General features: G+C 41.8%; 1 protein-coding gene across 2 annotated transcripts in view; it reads right to left on the reverse strand.

Moving 5' to 3' along the window:
- LOC134568267 (laminin subunit beta-4-like) overlaps positions 1-18,999 on the reverse strand; it is a 148,637-nt gene that overhangs the window by 35,519 nt on the left and 94,119 nt on the right. For both annotated transcript variants that reach the window (XM_063426713.1, XM_063426714.1), the window contains exons 15-23: positions 17,571-17,723; positions 15,110-15,271; positions 14,371-14,492; positions 11,588-11,708; positions 8,464-8,656; positions 6,446-6,589; positions 5,882-6,113; positions 5,371-5,534; positions 4,192-4,416 (exon numbers count right to left, since the gene is read on the reverse strand). In XM_063426713.1, coding sequence (XP_063282783.1) covers positions 4,192-4,416; positions 5,371-5,534; positions 5,882-6,113; positions 6,446-6,589; positions 8,464-8,656; positions 11,588-11,708; positions 14,371-14,492; positions 15,110-15,271; positions 17,571-17,723 — 1,516 coding nt within the window. The remainder of the gene's footprint in view (positions 1-4,191; positions 4,417-5,370; positions 5,535-5,881; positions 6,114-6,445; positions 6,590-8,463; positions 8,657-11,587; positions 11,709-14,370; positions 14,493-15,109; positions 15,272-17,570; positions 17,724-18,999) is intronic.

The raw sequence follows: 18,999 nt of genomic DNA on the forward strand, positions 1-18,999 counted from the left end.
AATGCTGCCTGACTGAGACATATCCCTGTTATCGACATCCTCTGGCAATAATGGTTGCGCATCACTCATTTCTTCCAACTGATGTGTAAATAACTCCTCTGACAGATCAAGTGAAGCGGCTGTGGTGCTAGTGTTGGTGGTGGCGGCAGGCGGGCGAGTGGTAACTTGAGAGGTGCCCGAAGCTAAGCTGGAGGAGGATGGTGCGTCAAGGTTCCGAGCGGAAGCTGTAGAAGATTGGGTGTCCTGTGTTAGCCAGCCTTTTCGAGTTCAGGGTACATGGCCTCTGAACACTGGGCATTATTCTAGGGCCAAAGGAAATCACAGCACCACGACAACGACGGCCCCGGCGGGGTGGCCTGCCTCTGCCTGTCATTTTTTTTTCGATTAGTGGTACTATGCGTGCAAGCTACTGTGACAACAGATATGAGTGGCACTATGCACTGGCAGAAGTTAGCAGAGTAGAAACTGTAGGCCTGACACACACGCTTGCAGACAACTAACTGCTATTCAATCTATTACAGTCAAAAATTTTTATTTTTTTTTAAATGTACAGTACTGTTACACCAGATATGAGTTGCACTGGTGTGACACTGTGCCCTGGCAGGCCCTGAAACGCACACGTGTGAAGGAAACTGACTGCTATTATTTCACAGTCAAATTTCTAGTTTTTTTTTTTTAATGTACACTACTGTTACACCAGATATGAGTTGCACTGGTGTGACACTGTGCCCTGGCAGGCCCTGAAACGCACACGTGTGAAGGAAACTGACTGCTATTATATTACAGTCAAAAAAGTTTTTGTTTTTTTTAAATGCAAGCTATTGTGACACCAGATATGAGTGGTGTCACTGGGCAAGTGGGCACAGTATACGCTGTGAGCCTGACACACACGCTGGCAGGCAGGGAACTGCAATTAGATTACACAGAAAAAAAAAAAAAGCAGACTGATGTTCTAGCCCTAAAAAGGGCTTTTTGGGGTGCTCTCCTTACAGCAGAGATCAGATGAGTCCTTCAGGACTGTAGTGGACACTGAATACACTAGCCTAGCTATCGATCTCCCTATTAAATCAGCAGCAGCTACACTGTCCCTCCTCTCACTAAGAATGCAGCTTCCGGGGGGCGGGGCCTTGCTGTCATGGAGGAAAGACGCACTTCGTGTGAGCTCCCTCAATATCTCACTTTAAGCAGCTATCAAAAAGCGAATTTCACCCCAGAAGGGGATGACCCAGCAATGTTGCTCCTACCTGACCGACCCGACATGCTTAATAGCGGTCAGCAACTTGACAGAGTCTTACTTACCTCCGCGTGGCAAGTGTGGCCTGGTGCTCACCGGGCGGGAGAGGCGGCCGATCTCCTGATCCTGGGATGCCCAGGAGCAGCTACTTCCCGGCAGGAGCTCCGTTACCCCCTCCCTCGGACCGGTGAGGGTTATCCCGGTCCACCCCTGAGAGGCTGTCTGGAGCTAATGGACGCACAGAGCAACGCCGCCCAGGCTGACATACTCATCTGCGACTCTCCCAATATGGCGGCAGCCGCGTGTCCTCCTGGTACCAGCAAAGCATGGCAGGATATTGAGTCTAAGCTGGACCGACTCTTTAATCAATTTTGGAAGTAAATAACAAGCAGGAAGCCCCAACATGCTCCACCACAGCCCCAACAAGCTCCACCACAGCTAAGTGAAGCAGTCCCCATTAAAATCCACCAACGCAAAAGGCGTCGAAAATGGGACCGGAGGCACAAACAGAAATGCAGAGCCTGCCCCACGTCAAGCACTCGCCTCCACAATCCCACACCGGACGTGAAGCACCACCGGGACAGATCCGACCACCCGACAAAACAAGCTTCCACAACCTCAAGCCGCGAACCCGGCACTCAGCCAGAGACTTGCCTTTGTTGTTCCAGGTATCAGGGACTCCTAGGGTCTGCACCTGGCGCCCAGAAGGGATCGGATGAGCACAAGCAGTAAACAGCAGCCTGCCAAGCATGTCCCACTATAGCCGATCCTCCACACCATGCCTTTGATCACATGAACTGCTCTCTGCACATTAACTAATCGTAAAGTAGCAAGCGTTTAAACATGTCATTATTTCACCTCCTAAAGAGTTTATTGTCGTAGTTCCTTACATGCCTTTACCTTAACCGTTCATGTATTATGTTATTCACTAGTCTCATCTCATGGGGCGACTCACACTTATAACTTTATTTATTTATAACTAGTGGTGGAGCTGCTGATATAAATACACAGTTGAAAACGTGCAAGCTACACCCTAAACATGACAGCCATCTTTCACAACAATGTACTGCTATATACTCATACCCTCAGTGCAAATAGCCATGATATACGCACGTTCAGCCTAGCATGCTCAAATATAACACACTTCTGTCTAAAAAAAAAAGAATGCAGCTTCCGAATGAATCTAAAATGGATGCTGTCCAGGAGGTGGGTGGGTCTGGGAGGGAGGGTCTGCTGCTGATTGGCTGGAATGTGTCTGCTGACTGTGAGGTACAGGGTCAAAGTTTACACTCAATGATGACGAACAGGGGGCGGACCGAACATCGCATATGTTCGCCCACCGTGGCGAACGCGAACAAGCTATGTTCGCCAGGAACTATTCGGGACAACTCTAACGATAATATGTTTATTATCTGAGCATATGTCTCCACGGTCAAAACAATAAAGAAACAACTCGGAGGTACAACCAATGTAATTTCAGTACCAATGTATCCGGTTATTAAATACCAATGTTTAACTTTTTGTTATATACATACTATTTCTGTATGGCATATAAAACTATACATTTTACATACAGCACTTTTGCTGCACTGACCGAGGATGACCTATGAGGAACACTGGTTTGGACATCAGCAATGGCGGCCATGGGAGCCTTTCGGTGCTGGGGAAACGTAAGTAAAACTTTATTTTTTATTGCAAACCCAGGGGGTTGAACAGACCTATTTCTGAATAGGGACAATGACACTATAGTGTTAGGAATACAGGTTTTAAATATAAGGGATAACTAAACAGTTTATAAAAGTATTTGAAAACTCCCCTTTAAGCATACTATAAAAATGGTTAGAAGAAAACAATATTTATCTATTGAGAGAATTGACTTGGACTAAGTAATGCAATATTCCAGGGTCAGCACATTTATGTTGTAACAATAAAATAAAGTTCCAAGTTCCAAAATTGAATGCAACCTTTACCAAGGCAGAGACAGGTGCTTGTTTGGGTGCAAAGTGCTAAATGTAGAGAGACAGATGGGGTGTTTTCAAAATTTTCTGTTCTTAAAAGTGTTAAAAAATTTAAAAGATGAGTTACCAATGGCATGTGCCTGTTGGTTCCACTGGTTTCCATGGTAATTTCTGCTCTTCAAGTGATTTAGAGCACATTTGATGAACATAACACTTAATACCCTGCAATAAATATCCTTAATTATATTGGTTCCCATAGTGATTGCACCTTATTTAGCACTTTGCCTCAGAATAGCACCTGTTTCTGCCTTGATAAATATTTATGTTCACAGTGTTCCTGTTAAGAAACACGTATTGGTGTCCTAGACTAATGTTTTTGTGTGTTTCCACAATAATGAAGGCTAAGGTAGGCTTGTCTCAGTTGTTAGAATAACCATTGTTGATCCTATAGTTTTTCTTTTCACTCAATTCCAATGTTTATTGGCACTTTAGAATTCAATTACCTTCCCTTAAAATTAGAACATCTATTTACTGTACAGTCACTGTAATGCAAGGCTGCTGGATTCCTGCCCTGCGGGTGTCAAACATAACTGGTGTTTATGATAATATTTAAGCACAGACATGTTTGAGTACATGTTAATTATGAGAAATCTTTAAAGGATGGCAGCTGTATAGCCCTCAACGACTGAGTGTAAAAATCCTGCCATAATCCTTCTCTTGGTAAAAATAAATGGTTAGACACCAGCCCCCTCCGGCCACACGATCCATGTAAATAAGTGCATTCACCTGGTAACCTCAAAATTACCTGGTTAAAGGGACACTATAATTAACAGCATACTGTAGTGGTTTTTGTGTCTATAGCCTGTCCATGAAGTTTTTTCCATGTAAACGCTGCCTTTTCAGAGAAAACTGCATTACGAGAAACTGTAACCAAATATATTTTATGTAGTATCATTGATATGGAATATGTCTGGCAAGCACACTATTAGTTCTACTTACGACGGCAATTGCGCTGCACCGCACTGCCAAAGTATCCGTCTTTGCACTCCCCACAGTTTGTCCCCTGTGTGTTATACAGGCATTTCAAGCAGGCGCCAGTGCGTGAGTCACATGACTCGGGGTCTGTGGGATCTATATTGTGGTTACACTGACAAGGTCGACATTCTCCTCCCTCCTGGTCGGGATTTCCAAAATATCCTGATGAACAGCGATCACATCGTGTGCCTGGATTAAAAGAGATGGCAGATATTTTAACTCTTAATTAAATCCCAAGGGGCATAGTAACTGGCGGGTTGTTCTCGGGATCGGCAGAAGTCCGTCCTCCTCACAACAAGCAAATGTATAAAATGTATGTTTTTTTTTCTTTGATGATGGAGTAGGTGTTGGAGGTAGGCAATGCAAGATATGAGAGGTCTATGAAACAGACAGAGATTTTTAAAGGGTAGAGGTAAAAGACAAATATAATATGGGAGCGGAGACACAGAAAGAAAGACAAACCGAAAGGAAGGAGCTGAATAAAAGGTTTCCTAAATCTATGATTATACACATTAAAGGGACACTCCTGACCCCTAAAGCAATTCAGCCTCCAGTAGTGTTTTGTGTGTAGAGTGTGTCCTCTTTCTTCAATTTGCAAAAAGTGTAGATTTCAGTAGAAATTGGCACTTTTATAAATGGACCTAGCTACACCCCTGGCTGTTAGACAACCGGTCCTGTTACTTCCTGGTTTGGTTAGTTCAGTGAAGTTAAACAGAAGTGGCAGCAATTGCTCAGAGCACCTGCTTCCCATTGAGCTGTATTGCAGACATTTCAAGCAGGGGCCAGTGCGTGAGTCACATGACTCGGGGTCTGTGGGATCTATATTGCGATTACTCTGACATGGTCGACATTCTCCTCCCTCCTGGTCGGGATTTCCAAAATATTCTGACAAACAGCATTGCCATTTAATATGCTCTATGCTAATGTAACCATTGGTTTAACACACGTTGTAAGGGAATATGTCATCTATTGGTGCAAATGAGGAAGAACCTGTCACAACTCACTCCTTGTAGCTATATAAAATGCATTTCTAAAACCAGGTTGTAGGATTTTTTTTTTCTTAAGCAGCAGATCTCAAATGGGTGAGAGATCTAGTTTAAAATTCTATGTATCTTATTAAATCCAATCCACCATAGTTCTCACCTCCATAACCCGGAGCACAGAGGCACACAATCTGGTTGGACTCTCTGTCGGCATAGCATGAGCTACCGTGGTAATTTCGGCTGCCAGGATAGCCAGGGCAAGGACAAGGGCGGCACTGCTTACCAGAGCCCAAAATGGGATCACCATAATATCCATCCAAACACCTAGGAACAATTATAAAATATTACATGGCAGTCACACTTGCCTTTTAACAGCAGTGTGGAATATAATGTGTGATGCGCTACAGCAGATGTTGGCTGTCAGAAAATTCAGGGTAGTATGGTCCAATGTGTAGATCCTTATATTTGTGTCTTTGCCCATGTATTATTGTAAAATCATGTTAAGAAGCAAATTGGATTTTTTTTTTTATTGGAACTGCATTGGTTAAAATGTCTTCTCAATATGACAGTGTACCTTATTTAGTTCCTTTATAATATGCGTGCAAATGCCCCACATATCCCCCTACTACGTCCTGTGGTTTTGGTCAACCAAATACTGGCCAAACACTCACTTATCACAGTGTCGGCCACTGGTGAAATCACGACAGCCGATGCAGGCTCCTGTCCTAGGGTCACACTCCTCTGAGTGGCCGTTACACTGGCAGGGGCGGCAGTTGGGGAAGTTCCATTGCCCAGGTCCACACTGATCACACTGTCTGCCAAACATGTTGCTGTGGCACTGGCACTGCCCAGTGAAAGGGTTGCAGAACCTGGAGATGGAACCCTGAGGATGGCAGTCACATTCTGAGCAGAAAAAAAAAAAAAAAAATGAAATGTAAATTTCACAAGCTTGTTTGCTTTAGAAGAGATTGTAGGTTTAAAATCAAACACTGGAAGTACTAATCCAGACATTTATAAATTGAAAATGTGATATTTGTATAATTTAACATATTTTAACATTTTAGGTATTATAGTTGATATAATTGAAAATTGGTGTCTCTATGTATTAATTCACTCACAATAGTCATATATGACTTTAGAGAGAAAATAAACAAATCTTATAATTAGTTCTGTAATATATTGCTCAGAGTAACACATAGTAAAGGGCAATGCATAAATTGATTTGTAGTACTCACTGTTGCACCCGTAAGGACCAAATCCATAGGTGCCCGGTGCACACTGGTCACAGCGTTGGCCAATCACATTGGGCTTGCATTTGCACTGTCCCCCAATTTTATCACAGACAGCGCTGAGTGAACCTTGCATGTCGCAGAGACAGGCTGCAAAACAGAGCATACACAATATACCGTAAACCAGAATTTAAACACCGGCAGAGGACTGAGCAGATCCTGGCTAAACTCCCGCGAGTCCCTATTTATGTTTATATGGACTTAACTCCCTAAATAAGATTTTTCTTTTTAATAAGAAAATGAAAAATTCATGCAGTAAATGGACAGCCAAAGCACAAAACCACTACGGTTTATTTTAGGGTGTTATTTTGCCATTAACTTGCCACTGAAAAAAAGTTACCTTTTATCTGTATCTCCAGCACCAGGTGCCATTTTAAATCTGCATACTTTTATTTTTGGACAGTGTAGAGTGTCCCATTTAGCCAATCAAAAGGGCAGCACCTGTTAGCCAATCCAGTTATCAGTGGTACATTTTTAGAGAAACACAACTGACGACGGTCATGGGTGGAGGCCATGGTAATTTCCATGGTAATTTCTGCTCTTCTAGTGATTTAGAGCACATTTGACGAGCAGGAGCATGTCGCCTAAACAAATTTAAAAGTACTAGTGACTGGGCAGTGACAATTGCAATGTGCATTAAGGGGGAACCTGGGACAAATACCTAAAATGAGGGGACAGAGTGCTCCCACCTGTGACCCACGGGTGGGGGCTATTTATATAAACGGGGGGATCTAGTGTCGCCCCCAGGCCTCCACCCATGACCGTCAATATTTACAGTTTTGTCAGTTGTGTTTCTTTAAATCCCCCTGTTTTATGACAGCTATACATATCCTATATAGAAGTGTTAGAGCTACAGATTTTTATATCCAGTTTTAAATGACAGCGAACAGCCACTGGCGAACAGATTTAACCTGTGCCAGGTCCCCCCTTATAGTACTAGTGACTGGGCAGCAAAAGCTGTCCAGTAACTAGTAGTTTTAAATTTGTTTAGCCGACATAGCCCTACTTGCGGCTACTGATTTATATTTAGTTTTAAATGACAGCGAGCAGCCACTGGCTGCTTGCTGTTTAGGCGACATGCCCCTACTCGCGGCATGCGGGTGAGGAAGAGGATTTAACCGTGGGGTTTAACCCCTTAAGGACACATGACATGTGTGACATGTCATGATTCCCTTTTATTCCAGAAGTTTGGTCATTAAGGGGTTAATGCAGGGGGGGGGGGGTAGGAATGGTTTATTACAAGGAGGGAGCTGGTACCTTGGTTTTTTCTTTTTTTTATTGCGCATGCGCAGTAATATATTTCGTCCTAATGGACGAAAACAAATTATTTTAGTAATGAATTTTGGTTTATGGACGAAATTCGGGATTGACAAATTACATTTTTATTTCGTAGGAAATCATTCGTACGAAACAAAAATTTCACTGGTGCACATCTACAAATTATTTATTTACAAAAATTCCCATACACTTTAAGGGTGACTTCTGTAGATAAATCATTTAGAACGTTATTCTAACAGTACTGAATCATTTGGAAAGTGTATTAAATTTAGGCTGTAGTTAGTGAAAATAATAAATGTATTAATAAAAATATTAGCATAATAAATTATGCTAATATTCTTTAAAACAAAACATGTCTGGTTGTGAAGGGGCTGGTGACCAAATTCTATTGGATCTATTGGAGAATCACTCATTATCTCGCTCTGTTTATATCAGGAAATCAACACCTTTCAAGGAACACTGTAGCGTTAGGAATACATATTTGTATTTCTAACGCTGCAATTTGAAAATTCTCTTAGTTTTACAGCTTCAGGTTAGTATATCTTCCTTCCATCGGCACCAGGAGGCATCACCTTGCAGACAGATCACCAAAACATACAAAGACCCCACACATGACATTGCCCCTTTAAACTGTCTCTTAGGATTCACTGGGGAAATGATAGGACAATTCACAGTAAATCACTTACGCAAAGCTCCATCATGGATGATGGCTGAGATGCTGCACAGCAGTTTAATGCACATTTCTGCTAGGACTGGCATGGTGGCCATTTTAAAAGAGTCAAGGCACATGTAGCGTTCCATCTCTTCTCGGTGATGCACAGCCACAGGGTCATTTCCATGGAAACCAGGCAACTCTGAGATCCTTGGCAGAAGGACCAGCTGCAATACAAGCGTGGTATTAAAAAACAACTTCATCTGCTTGAACAAAGATAACCCATACAGTCTCTCTTAGAAGGAACTGCATTAAGTCCTATAAGTATTATAAGTGTATCAGTGAGGGACTCTCAACTTTCAAAAGATCCATAGGAAAACATTGGGTGGCTATTGGCTATAGGAAGTCCCTATAGTGGCTATCTGAGTTACTAGGTACCAATATAAACACTGCATTTTCTCCGAACAGGCAGTGTTTACATTGCTGAGCCTACAGGGACACGCTATAGATACCAGTACCGCTATATGAAACTGTAGTGTTGTTGGTGACTATAGAGTTCCTTTCAATTTTAAATTCAGTTTGACACTTTGGTTTTTACAGTGACAATACCCTCTTTATTTTTATTAACCCTTTGAGTGGGACTCATTATCCCCACATGGTGGCAGTGTTGTGCTGTTTACTTTAACAGCATGCCATAGTCTTTGAATGTCAAATACACTTTCTCATTCCTAATAACAAAGGAAAGCGAAGTGTGCTCTGACCTGGTTCATCCTCAAACAACAATACAAAGGCATTGCTTTAACATTTTTGGATATGTTTTTCAAATGATTCAAATCTTTATCTAGAAATAATCCTGTAGACTTTAAAAGGACACTACAGGCACCAAAACAACTTCATCTAGATTAAGTGGTTATGGTGCCAGGAGGCCCCCGGAGGCACTTTAACTTAAGCTTGAACAGTTTAACCCCAAAGTTGCCTCCAGCTGTGATGTCCGCCCCTCCCCCCATTAAGTTGTTTTGGTGCCTGGAGTGTCCCTTTAATGATGACTTATATAGATAAATTATTAGGAATTTTCAGGAAAGTTTTTCCAACAAATTTAAACTTGAAAAGCTTGTCAAATCGATATTGACTATTTATTGAGTTATATACAATATGTCAAACAAAAAGTGTGGTTATTAATTGATTTTAATAAAAAACAAACAAAAAACATTAAAGCCAAAGTGTTTTATTCACTAAACTGGGAATATTCAGAGCACTAACAGGAGAACATCAGGATTTGCAGTTAACCTCGCCCCCCCCCCCACCCTTAGTGTTCCTCTCCCTGTCCCCTTGTGGTCCTTTACCCTCCTTGTCCCTTAGTGTTTCTCTTCCCTCCCCTTAGTGCCTCTCCCTCTCTTATTCTTATTAACTATAGAAGCAGACAGGTATATAGTGTGATTTCCCACAATGTCAGTTCTAATAGTGCACCCAGGCTGCAGCCTTTTTAGACATTGAGTACCTGCCCTTTTGCTCTGTCGTGGGAACTTTCTTTATCTCTTTTTCTGGTTTATTCGAGTGGAAAGAATGATATTGTTTCGGGTTCTTTTTGATCGTATAAATCAAACACCGCTCTGAGCCGCACAAGCTTTCTATCGCTGAGAGAGGGGAGGGGGGATTGCTCCTCGCATCCCTAATATCACATCTCTACAATATGTGATTCCAGGAAAAAACCTTTAAAAAGGCAGTGGGTCTAGTAGGGGAATGGCAATTCTATTTTCAATTGGCCACAACCTACGTAGAATTTTAGGATTTCTTTTAATTACCTTGTTCTCAAAAATTATATTCTGGAATTTATTTTAAATTTTGGAGAAGTAATAAGGAAGTTACACATTTACACCGAAATAGGTTGGAGAATTTTTTAAAAATGTTTTTTTTATAATTTTGGCTTAAATTATGAAAGTCACTTAGCAGTTCATCATAATTCTGAATTAAGGCTATGATCACATATGTATCAGTGAGCAATATTAACGGAAAACTTTGGAGTTTTTCTCACATTTAAGTATATGGGAACATGAAAATTAATTGCATTAAATGTAATATTAAATATAATTAGAGTACAGGTGGTCCTCACTTTACGACTTACCTGTTTTACGGTGTCTCGCGCTTACGACCAGCTCTAGGGATTTAAGGGATTCTCCACATTAGAGAGCTGGTCAATGTTCGGGGAATTTTCCCTGATCATAGATTAGAGAGATTCCGTGCTTGGTCAATGTTTGGGGAAATTTCCCCAACATAGCTTAGAGGGATTCCCTGCTCTGGTGCATATGTCTACGTTCGGCTAAATTTCCTCAAACACAGACAAGCGCACCAGAGCAGGGAATCCATCTAATCTATGTTCGGGGAACTATCCCTGTACATAGATTTGAGGAATTCCATGCTCTGTTCGGTAAATTTCCATGAACATACATCTGCACGCATCCTCACCTACCGACCAATTCGTTTTACGACCGGGTTGGAAGAACAAAACCTGGTCGGTAAGTGAGAGGTATCTGTATACATTTATCTCTGGTCATTCAGCTTCTAACGTGGTTGTAACCTTTGATGAGTAGAGATAAACTCACCTGTTTTAATAGTATTTCAAAGAAGCTTAAATGGGCACTCCAAACACCTAAACACTTTAGCTTGCGTGTCCTCTTTATTTCATTTTACAATAAGTATGTATTTCAATAGAATTTGTCGCTTTTATAAATGAACCACCTGGCTGTCAGTCAGACAACTATTCTTGTTATTTCTTGGTTTGTTTAGCTCAGTAGATCAATAGAGCTAAACTCAAGAGTCAGCAATTGCTCCGAGCACCTGCCTTACAAAGAATTCTCATTGAGCTGCATTGGGAAGTCTGTGATTGGACGGACACAAAGTATGGGCTGGGTAGGAACGGGAGAGATTGCAAAGGCTGCAGACAAGAGATATACCCCCAATTTAAAAAATGCATAATTAAATGCATGCAAGTTTCCATTAGCTACTTAATTGTGTTGTATTTTTTTTTTTTTTGTATTTCGACAGTGGAGTGATTTACACAGATTTACACACAACATAGAATAAACTAGATTTATAATTTTTTGAGGATCTTTAAATGTTGTGTTTCATTTTCCCTCAGTTAACTTTCCAGGAAAGATTACCGAATCAATGAGAATAAAGGCTCCTGGGTGCCGATTGGTTGCTCCCCAGCGCTGGAACCGAATGCTGATTTCATACTGGTTATTAGTTTCGAAGCAGAAAGGTTTGGGTAGCACCAAATACCTATATAGAAAGGGAAAATGAGAGATTATAGGATTTATCCTGTACATTTGGCCCAAGCATTACTCAACTCGCAAAGAGTCACCACCATTGTTAAATACATTACACAGAGAATGTATGGAAATCAAAATAAAAATATACTGCCCTGCAAATCTCTTGCTTTGAATACTACACAAGCAGAAGAATTAGGCAGATCCTTCCCAGACCAGGAAGAGATTCAACCAATCAGCAGGATTGTTAGCCTCTGTACCGCAGCAGTTTATGTAGAAATGTAGAATGTAGTTTAGCCTCTAAGCTACAGTTCCAGTAATCAAATCTGACAATTGCAACTCATTGATAAGCTATATTATGGCTGGTATGAGTTTGTTCACAGCCTCATTCAGTGCATTGTAGAAATTGGATCACTCTTGGGTGGTTATTAAATCTATAAGTCAGTTTTATGGCTGCAATGATTGTACAGAGATGCAGTGACAGGGAACCTCCATAACCTATAACCTATGCTGGACGCACCAGCTCTGAGGGCGCAAGATACGAGTGAAGCCTAGCAGAGTTGACACCGGTACAGGAACTTCTGATTCCTGTACCCGGCTGGACTGACAGGAAGTTCTCACTGAGAGAGCACTTCCTGTTAGTCCGGCCGGGTACAGGAATCAGAAGCTCCTGCACCTCGGTCCGCCCTGCTTTGCTCGGCCACGCTACAAAAAAAGGTAATGTGGCACACCGGGGAGGGGGAGGAACACTAAAGGGGTGGGAAGTACACAAAGGGACAAGGAAGGTTAAAGGACCACAGAGGGACAGGGAGAGGAACACTGTGGGGGGGGGGGGAGAGGCACTAAGGGATGGGGAGAGGAAATGAGAGAAACACTAAGGGACAGGGAGGGTAAAGGACCACAAGGGGACAGGGAGAGTAACACTAAGGGGGGACACTAAGGACCAGGGAGGGAAGGAAGAGGTACACAAAGGGGGGAACACTAAGGAACAGGGAGAGAAACACTGAGGGACAGGGAAGGGATCGGAGAGGACAGCTAAGGTACAGTGAAGAGAGGGGAGAGGAACACTAAGGGATAGGGAAGGGAGATGATCACTACAGGACAGGGAGGGGAAAGAAATACTAAGGGGGGGTACACAAAGAGACAGGGAGGGTAAAGGACCACAAATGGACAGGGAGAGAAACACTATGAAGGGAGGCACTAAGGGCCAGGGAGGGAAGGGAGAGATACACAAAGAGACAGGGAGGAGAGAGGTACACAAAGAGGGGGGGGGGGACACTAAGGAACAGAGAGAGAAACACTGAGGGACAGGGAAGGGAGGGGAGAGGTACACTAAAGACATGGAGGGGAGAGGACCACTAAAGGACAGGGAGGGGAGAGGAACACTAAGGGACAGGGAGAGGAGAGGAACACTAAGAGACAGGGAGAGGAGAGGAACACTAAGAGACAGGAAGAGGGCAGGGGAAAAGAGAGGAGACTACTTAGGGACAGGGAGGGAGAGGAAACCACAAAGGGACCGGAGTGGAGGGGTGAGGAGGCGACTAAGGGACAGGGAGCGGAAACCACTAAGTGTCAGGAGCGGAGTGGAAAAGATCATTTGGAAACAGGGGAAGGGGTGAAAGAGACACACAAAGGGGCTGGTGGGGGAGAAAGAGGCACTCAGAGGGGCGTGAGTGGGAGAAAGACATACAGAGGGACATGAGGGGAAGAAAGACACACAAATGGGTTGGGGATGAAAGAGAGACACAGAAGGGCCTTTTGGGGGAATATACAGAGTGACTGTGGGTGAAAAAGACACAGAGGACCTGTGGGAGAGACACACAGAGGGGCTGGAGAAGTGGAAAAAGAGACACACAGAGGGACTGGAAAAGGGGAAAAAGACACACACAGAGGAGCTGGAAAGAGTTAAAGACACAAGGGGGTTGGGAGAGAAGGACACACAAAGGGGCTGGGGGAAGTAAGACACACAAAATGTGGGAGGATGTAAAAGTCATACAAAAAGGGAGGATAAGAGACACACAAAGGGGGTTGCAAGGGAGGTAGGTGTAAGACACACAATGGAGAAAAATAGGGGATAATATACACTAAATGGGGTAAGACATTTAAAAGAGGAGATATTAAACACAAATGGGGGAGGGGGGTGTGTGGGTAGGAGGCACACAGGTGAAGATGCTTTTTTGTGGGGGGGGGGTCCCTGAACCTATGTGCATGAATTGTTATGGTGCATACATTCACTAAAGTGGGAATTGTTGGGAATTCAAAGTGATTTTCAAATTTAAGGCCAAAATAGCAGAACTGGAAAAAGTCTCAGCTATGGTTCCAGTTCAACTGTTTTGCCTTAAATTTTAAATTCACTATAAATTCACTTTCAATTATTAAATATTCTCACTTACTTTAATAACAGACTGGGTGTACCCTAAATAATTAAAAGCGACAACAGCATTTATTTATAATAAATAAATAACTAAAATTTTCCTAAATTACACTTTCTTTTGTCTAGAAACATCTAAAGTAGTACTTTGTGCATCTATCAACCAGAAGACAGTAGTATAAGTGATTCTACTTTTCACAAAGCATTATGAGAAATGAAGTCAACAGTAGCCGAAGTGCAAAAGGTTAGCTTCGCTGATTAGACCGTGTAATTTGATGTACCATCACACCTTTGACACTCTTACCTCTCTGTGTGTGGCAGTTTCTCCTTGTACATTTGCTCAGAGGGCAACACATTGCCACACCGCGGGCTCATGGGTAACATTTGGGATGTCACACTTACAGTGGCTTCCCAATCCTCAGCAGACTGCAGGGAAATAGAATAAAAAGCTAGGAATCATTTAGGGTTATTTATTTTATAAGTATCTATAGAGAAATCTATTCATTATAGCGCAACTCAGAAAAAGGCAAAGTCAAAAATCGCTTATTGTCCCCAACGTTTTCCCTTACATCCAAGTATTTAGAACATTAAGACTTGTGTGGGAATATTCTATATTTCAACCATCTGCTCCAGATTTGAGCTGGTCGGCAGCTATCCTCCAGCTGAACTCTGGACCAAATTCAGGTTCATTCAGGGCCTACTCTGCAAAATCCAGACATTGTTATATTGTGTAAGCAATGTCAGGATTTTACAGTACACATAGCCACATACTGCACCGAATGGTTGTGCCCTATTTGGTACAGGACCATTTTGTACTTTAGGGAATAGCCCTGTAAGACTGGAACATGCTGTAGCACCCAGTTCAATTTCACCTGCTCCCTAGTAGACTATAAACAAAAAGATAGTTACCCAGGTCCATTGGAGTCAAGCAGTCATAAATTTACCTCCAAATCCCCTGCTGTTGAACCAGTGAACATTCCTAAACAACAGAATGTATTTGACACATCAGAACAGTTGAGTGTTTTCTTACATCATTTCAGTACCTCGGGTTCATATCGGATCATGATGTCATAGTCCATTGGATAAGGGATGTTACTGATGTGGAATAACAAGCCGGCTCCATCCCTGACTCGGGCAAATCCGAGACCGGTCCATGTAATCATGTGATCAGGTGAGTGTTCTTTGCGGATTATCTCTACATCAGGCTATGAAAAAAAAAAAAGACATGAAAAGGATTTGCTTTGCTTTCTGAGTGAAGATAAAACTCTCCTTCCAGATACAAGTTCAGAGTTGCCCGTCACTGTTTGTACAGAGTAAGCTGAGTTTGCAGGTAATTGGTTTAGCTAGGGCGTGATTTGGATAAACGCACACGTCATATTGAAGTAATTGAACATTTCCATCTAGGGCATAAAAAATAATTTAACAATAAACTTACTAAAAAAACTTACAAGGCAAAAGAAAATGAGAACAAAAATGCATTATTTTCTAAACTGCTTAAACCAGGAACAACATGGAGCCCTCCAGGTGCTATGGAACTTCAAGTCCCATGATGCTTTACCAGCCTATATTTCTGCCCAGCAAGACCTCAGTTTCACAGTTGCATAAAAGGCATGGTTCATGGTTCTAATGTAGGTCTTACCTCAGAAAGCTTTCCAAATGATTCAACACACACTTCAATGGTGACTTCTGTAGAAATCATTTTGGAATGTTTTTCAAACAATTTTGAATCATTTGCAAAGTTTATTAAATTGAGGCCTTAATCAGGGAAGGGCCGCCAGTTATATGATGTAAGCAATTGTCAAAAAGTAAGGGGAACTGTGACACTTCTGTACTTGATACTTGTTACTTAAAGGGACACTGTAGGCATCCAGACCACTTCTGCCCATTGGAGTGGTCTGGGTGCCAACTCCCACTACCCTTAACCCTGCAAGTGTAATTATTGCAGTTTTTTATAAACTGCAAGAATTACATTGCAGGGTTAAGTCCTCCCCTAGTGGCTGTCTGTTAGACAGCCACTAGAGGGAACTTCCTGCTCTATAGCACAGGTTTTCTGTGCTAGAGCGTTGTGGACATCCTCACGCTGTGTGAGGACCTCCAGCGTCGCTCAATTCCCCATAGGAAAGCATTGAAAATAGTTTTCAATGCTTTCCTATGGGGTGCGCTAATGCGCATGCACGGCATTGCCGCGCATGCGCATTAGGTCTTCTCGGCCGGTGGGCGGGATCAGTCTCGCCCACCGGCCAACGTAGGCAGAAGGTGGAGCGGCTGGGGAGGAGCAGGCAGCGACGTGGGACATGTCGCTGCCTCAGGTAATTCACTGAATGGGTTTTCACCCCTTCAGCAACTGGGGATTGGGGGGTGGGAGGGAGAGGAATCCTGTAGTGCCAGGAAAACGGATTGTTTTCCTGGCACTGGAGATTCCCTTTAATGTTGGCTTTTAAATTACGGTAAGCTCTCTTTTTCACCCCTGGGTGTGGATTATCAGCAGTATGTTTGCTTATTGTATACACTGAATATGTGGCCTTGAACATCACGTGGTTTATAGTGACTAAAACTACATAATATAAAATCATTTACTTCATAATCTAAAACAAGTTTAACATCAATATATTTAGGGATGCAGTTACACACTGCACCTTTTAAAAAGTAGAAACTTTGTTATGACATACATTGAAGACAATGAGGAGTCACAAACATACCTCAATTTCGAGGTATGAAATCAATTTGGAAGTGGAACAGGAGGAGCCACAGAGGGCATGCCAGTATAGATACATACCTCCCAACATCTCAAATAAACAAAGAGGGACACTTTAAATTTAGGGGTGCGGCTATTCTGAGAAACTTTAGGTGACTTACTAATAACATTTTGTGTAACTAAAATGCAATTTATAACAAGAACAATGTGAAGACACATTAAAGAGACACTATAGTCACTAAAACAACTTTAGCTTAATGAAGCAGTTTTGTTGTATAGATCATGCCTCTGCAGTCTAACTGCTCAAATCTATGCCATTCACTTTGTTTATGCAACCCTAGTCACACCTCCCTGCATGTGACGTGCACAGCCTTCCTAAACACTTCCTGTAAAGAATAATCTAATGTTTAAACTTCCTTTATTGTAAATTCTGTTTAATTTAGATTTTTTTTATCTCCTGCTCTGTGAATAGCTTGCTAGTCCCTCTAGGAGTCTTCTGTATGTAATTAAAGTTCAATTTACTCAACAGGAGATAAACACTGTAGTCTCACTAGATTTACTTGTACTAGATACTGCAAGCTAAAATGGACAGCCACAGCAGTAGTGCTCTCTAATGACGGATTTGTAAAGCTATGGGGGTTATGTATAAAGAGTAATTCTGGGTCAAGGTTCTAAAAGTAGATCAGTCACTATGTAAACCACTTGAATATTCCTGCTGATTGCTCCATTTAGAATTACAAGTTATACATAGCTGCCTTATCAGCACACTCCCCATGTAAAGAGATGGTAGTGCTAATTAGCATTCTTACCTTCTGTTGCAGCTGGCGTGCACGGCGCTGAGATGCTCTTTGATGCAGGACGCGGATGGTTCTCCTCTGGCGACGTAGCCTTACTTTTTTCCCATTTTGTATCCCGTTATAATATTCTACACAGTCTGTTTGGGCCTCAGGTTTTGGTGTGCCCTGAGACAGAAGAGGAATCAGATTGAAATGATCAACAAACTTTTATCGTAAGGATGTACCCTAAGAGTATTATGACCACAATTTGGTTATTTTCAGGAGTTTTTCCTCCTCGCTGAGGCATCTTGGTACGATACATTGATGCTTTGTTAACGAGCATACCTTCTACCTCCTTAGAAAATTGCAGGAATAATCTATTAACAACTTATTTTCATACCAGAGTAGTTATTTAAATATCATATCTGCAGAAAAATTGGCCCCATTTGGTGTTTTAAATAACCCTCAAATTTCAGAGCAATCTCTGGAGTTTAACACTGTCTTTCACTAAGCTTTGATTCTACACAAATGCTAAGGAAATGGTGTAGTAAAAGCTTAACACTTTAGATTGGGAATGTGGGATACTTAAGAGAATTAGTTTCTTTTTTTAATTGTTTTTTTTATTGAGTTCTATGCAGTTCAAGTAATTTAGAACTGCTCTTGTTTTACAACTTGAAATACTGACTGCAGGATTGTATAGAACTTAGTCTACTAATTCAAAAAACAAGTGGAACAAATTCAGGAAGACTAACGAGACTTGACAGGCCCTATAAACTACAACACAAACAAATGTATTCTCTTGCACTCCATGACTGTGCATGCACAAAAGGCGTCTAAGCTTATAGATAAAACAAAGGGGATTATAATATCACTCTGGGTACTGTCAACTCCCAGAGAAAAGTCTCACTGAATTTCCATGATAGCTATGATGGATGTTACAAACAAATCATATACACAAAAACGCAGCCTGTCTGAGCTAGGAATTTAAAGATGCCAGCCTGCAGAGTTGTAATCTAGATGAAGGAATTTAAAGAGGATTATAGAAGTAGGAGCCAAGATACACTTTCAGGCTGGTCCTCTCCTGTTTATCGCCGTATCTTTCATTAAGCAATGATTATTTCAGGAATTCATGGGAGATAGAGTTCATCCTTCCTTCCAGACAGATGGATTAAACACATGGTATAGACAGCCGTGGAAATTTTGAAAGGTAATGATATCAGTTAATATCAAAAGTTCAAAGAACTGCTGAGCAATACAATCAGGTTTCAACAATGGATTAAATGGAGCTTTTAGAAACCTTATGTTAGAAAAATCGGCATATCTAAAAAAAAGCTAAAAGTTAACATAATTGTAGGATCCTACAAGGCTCTGTAGCATTAAATGAACACTCCAATTACCATAACCACTAAAGTGCACTGTAGTGGTTATGGTTCCAGGAGTGCCTGGAGTCCTCAGTGTAAGT

Source organism: Pelobates fuscus, chromosome 7, assembly GCF_036172605.1.
Source record: "Pelobates fuscus isolate aPelFus1 chromosome 7, aPelFus1.pri, whole genome shotgun sequence".
Lineage (NCBI taxonomy): Eukaryota > Metazoa > Chordata > Amphibia > Anura > Pelobatidae > Pelobates > Pelobates fuscus.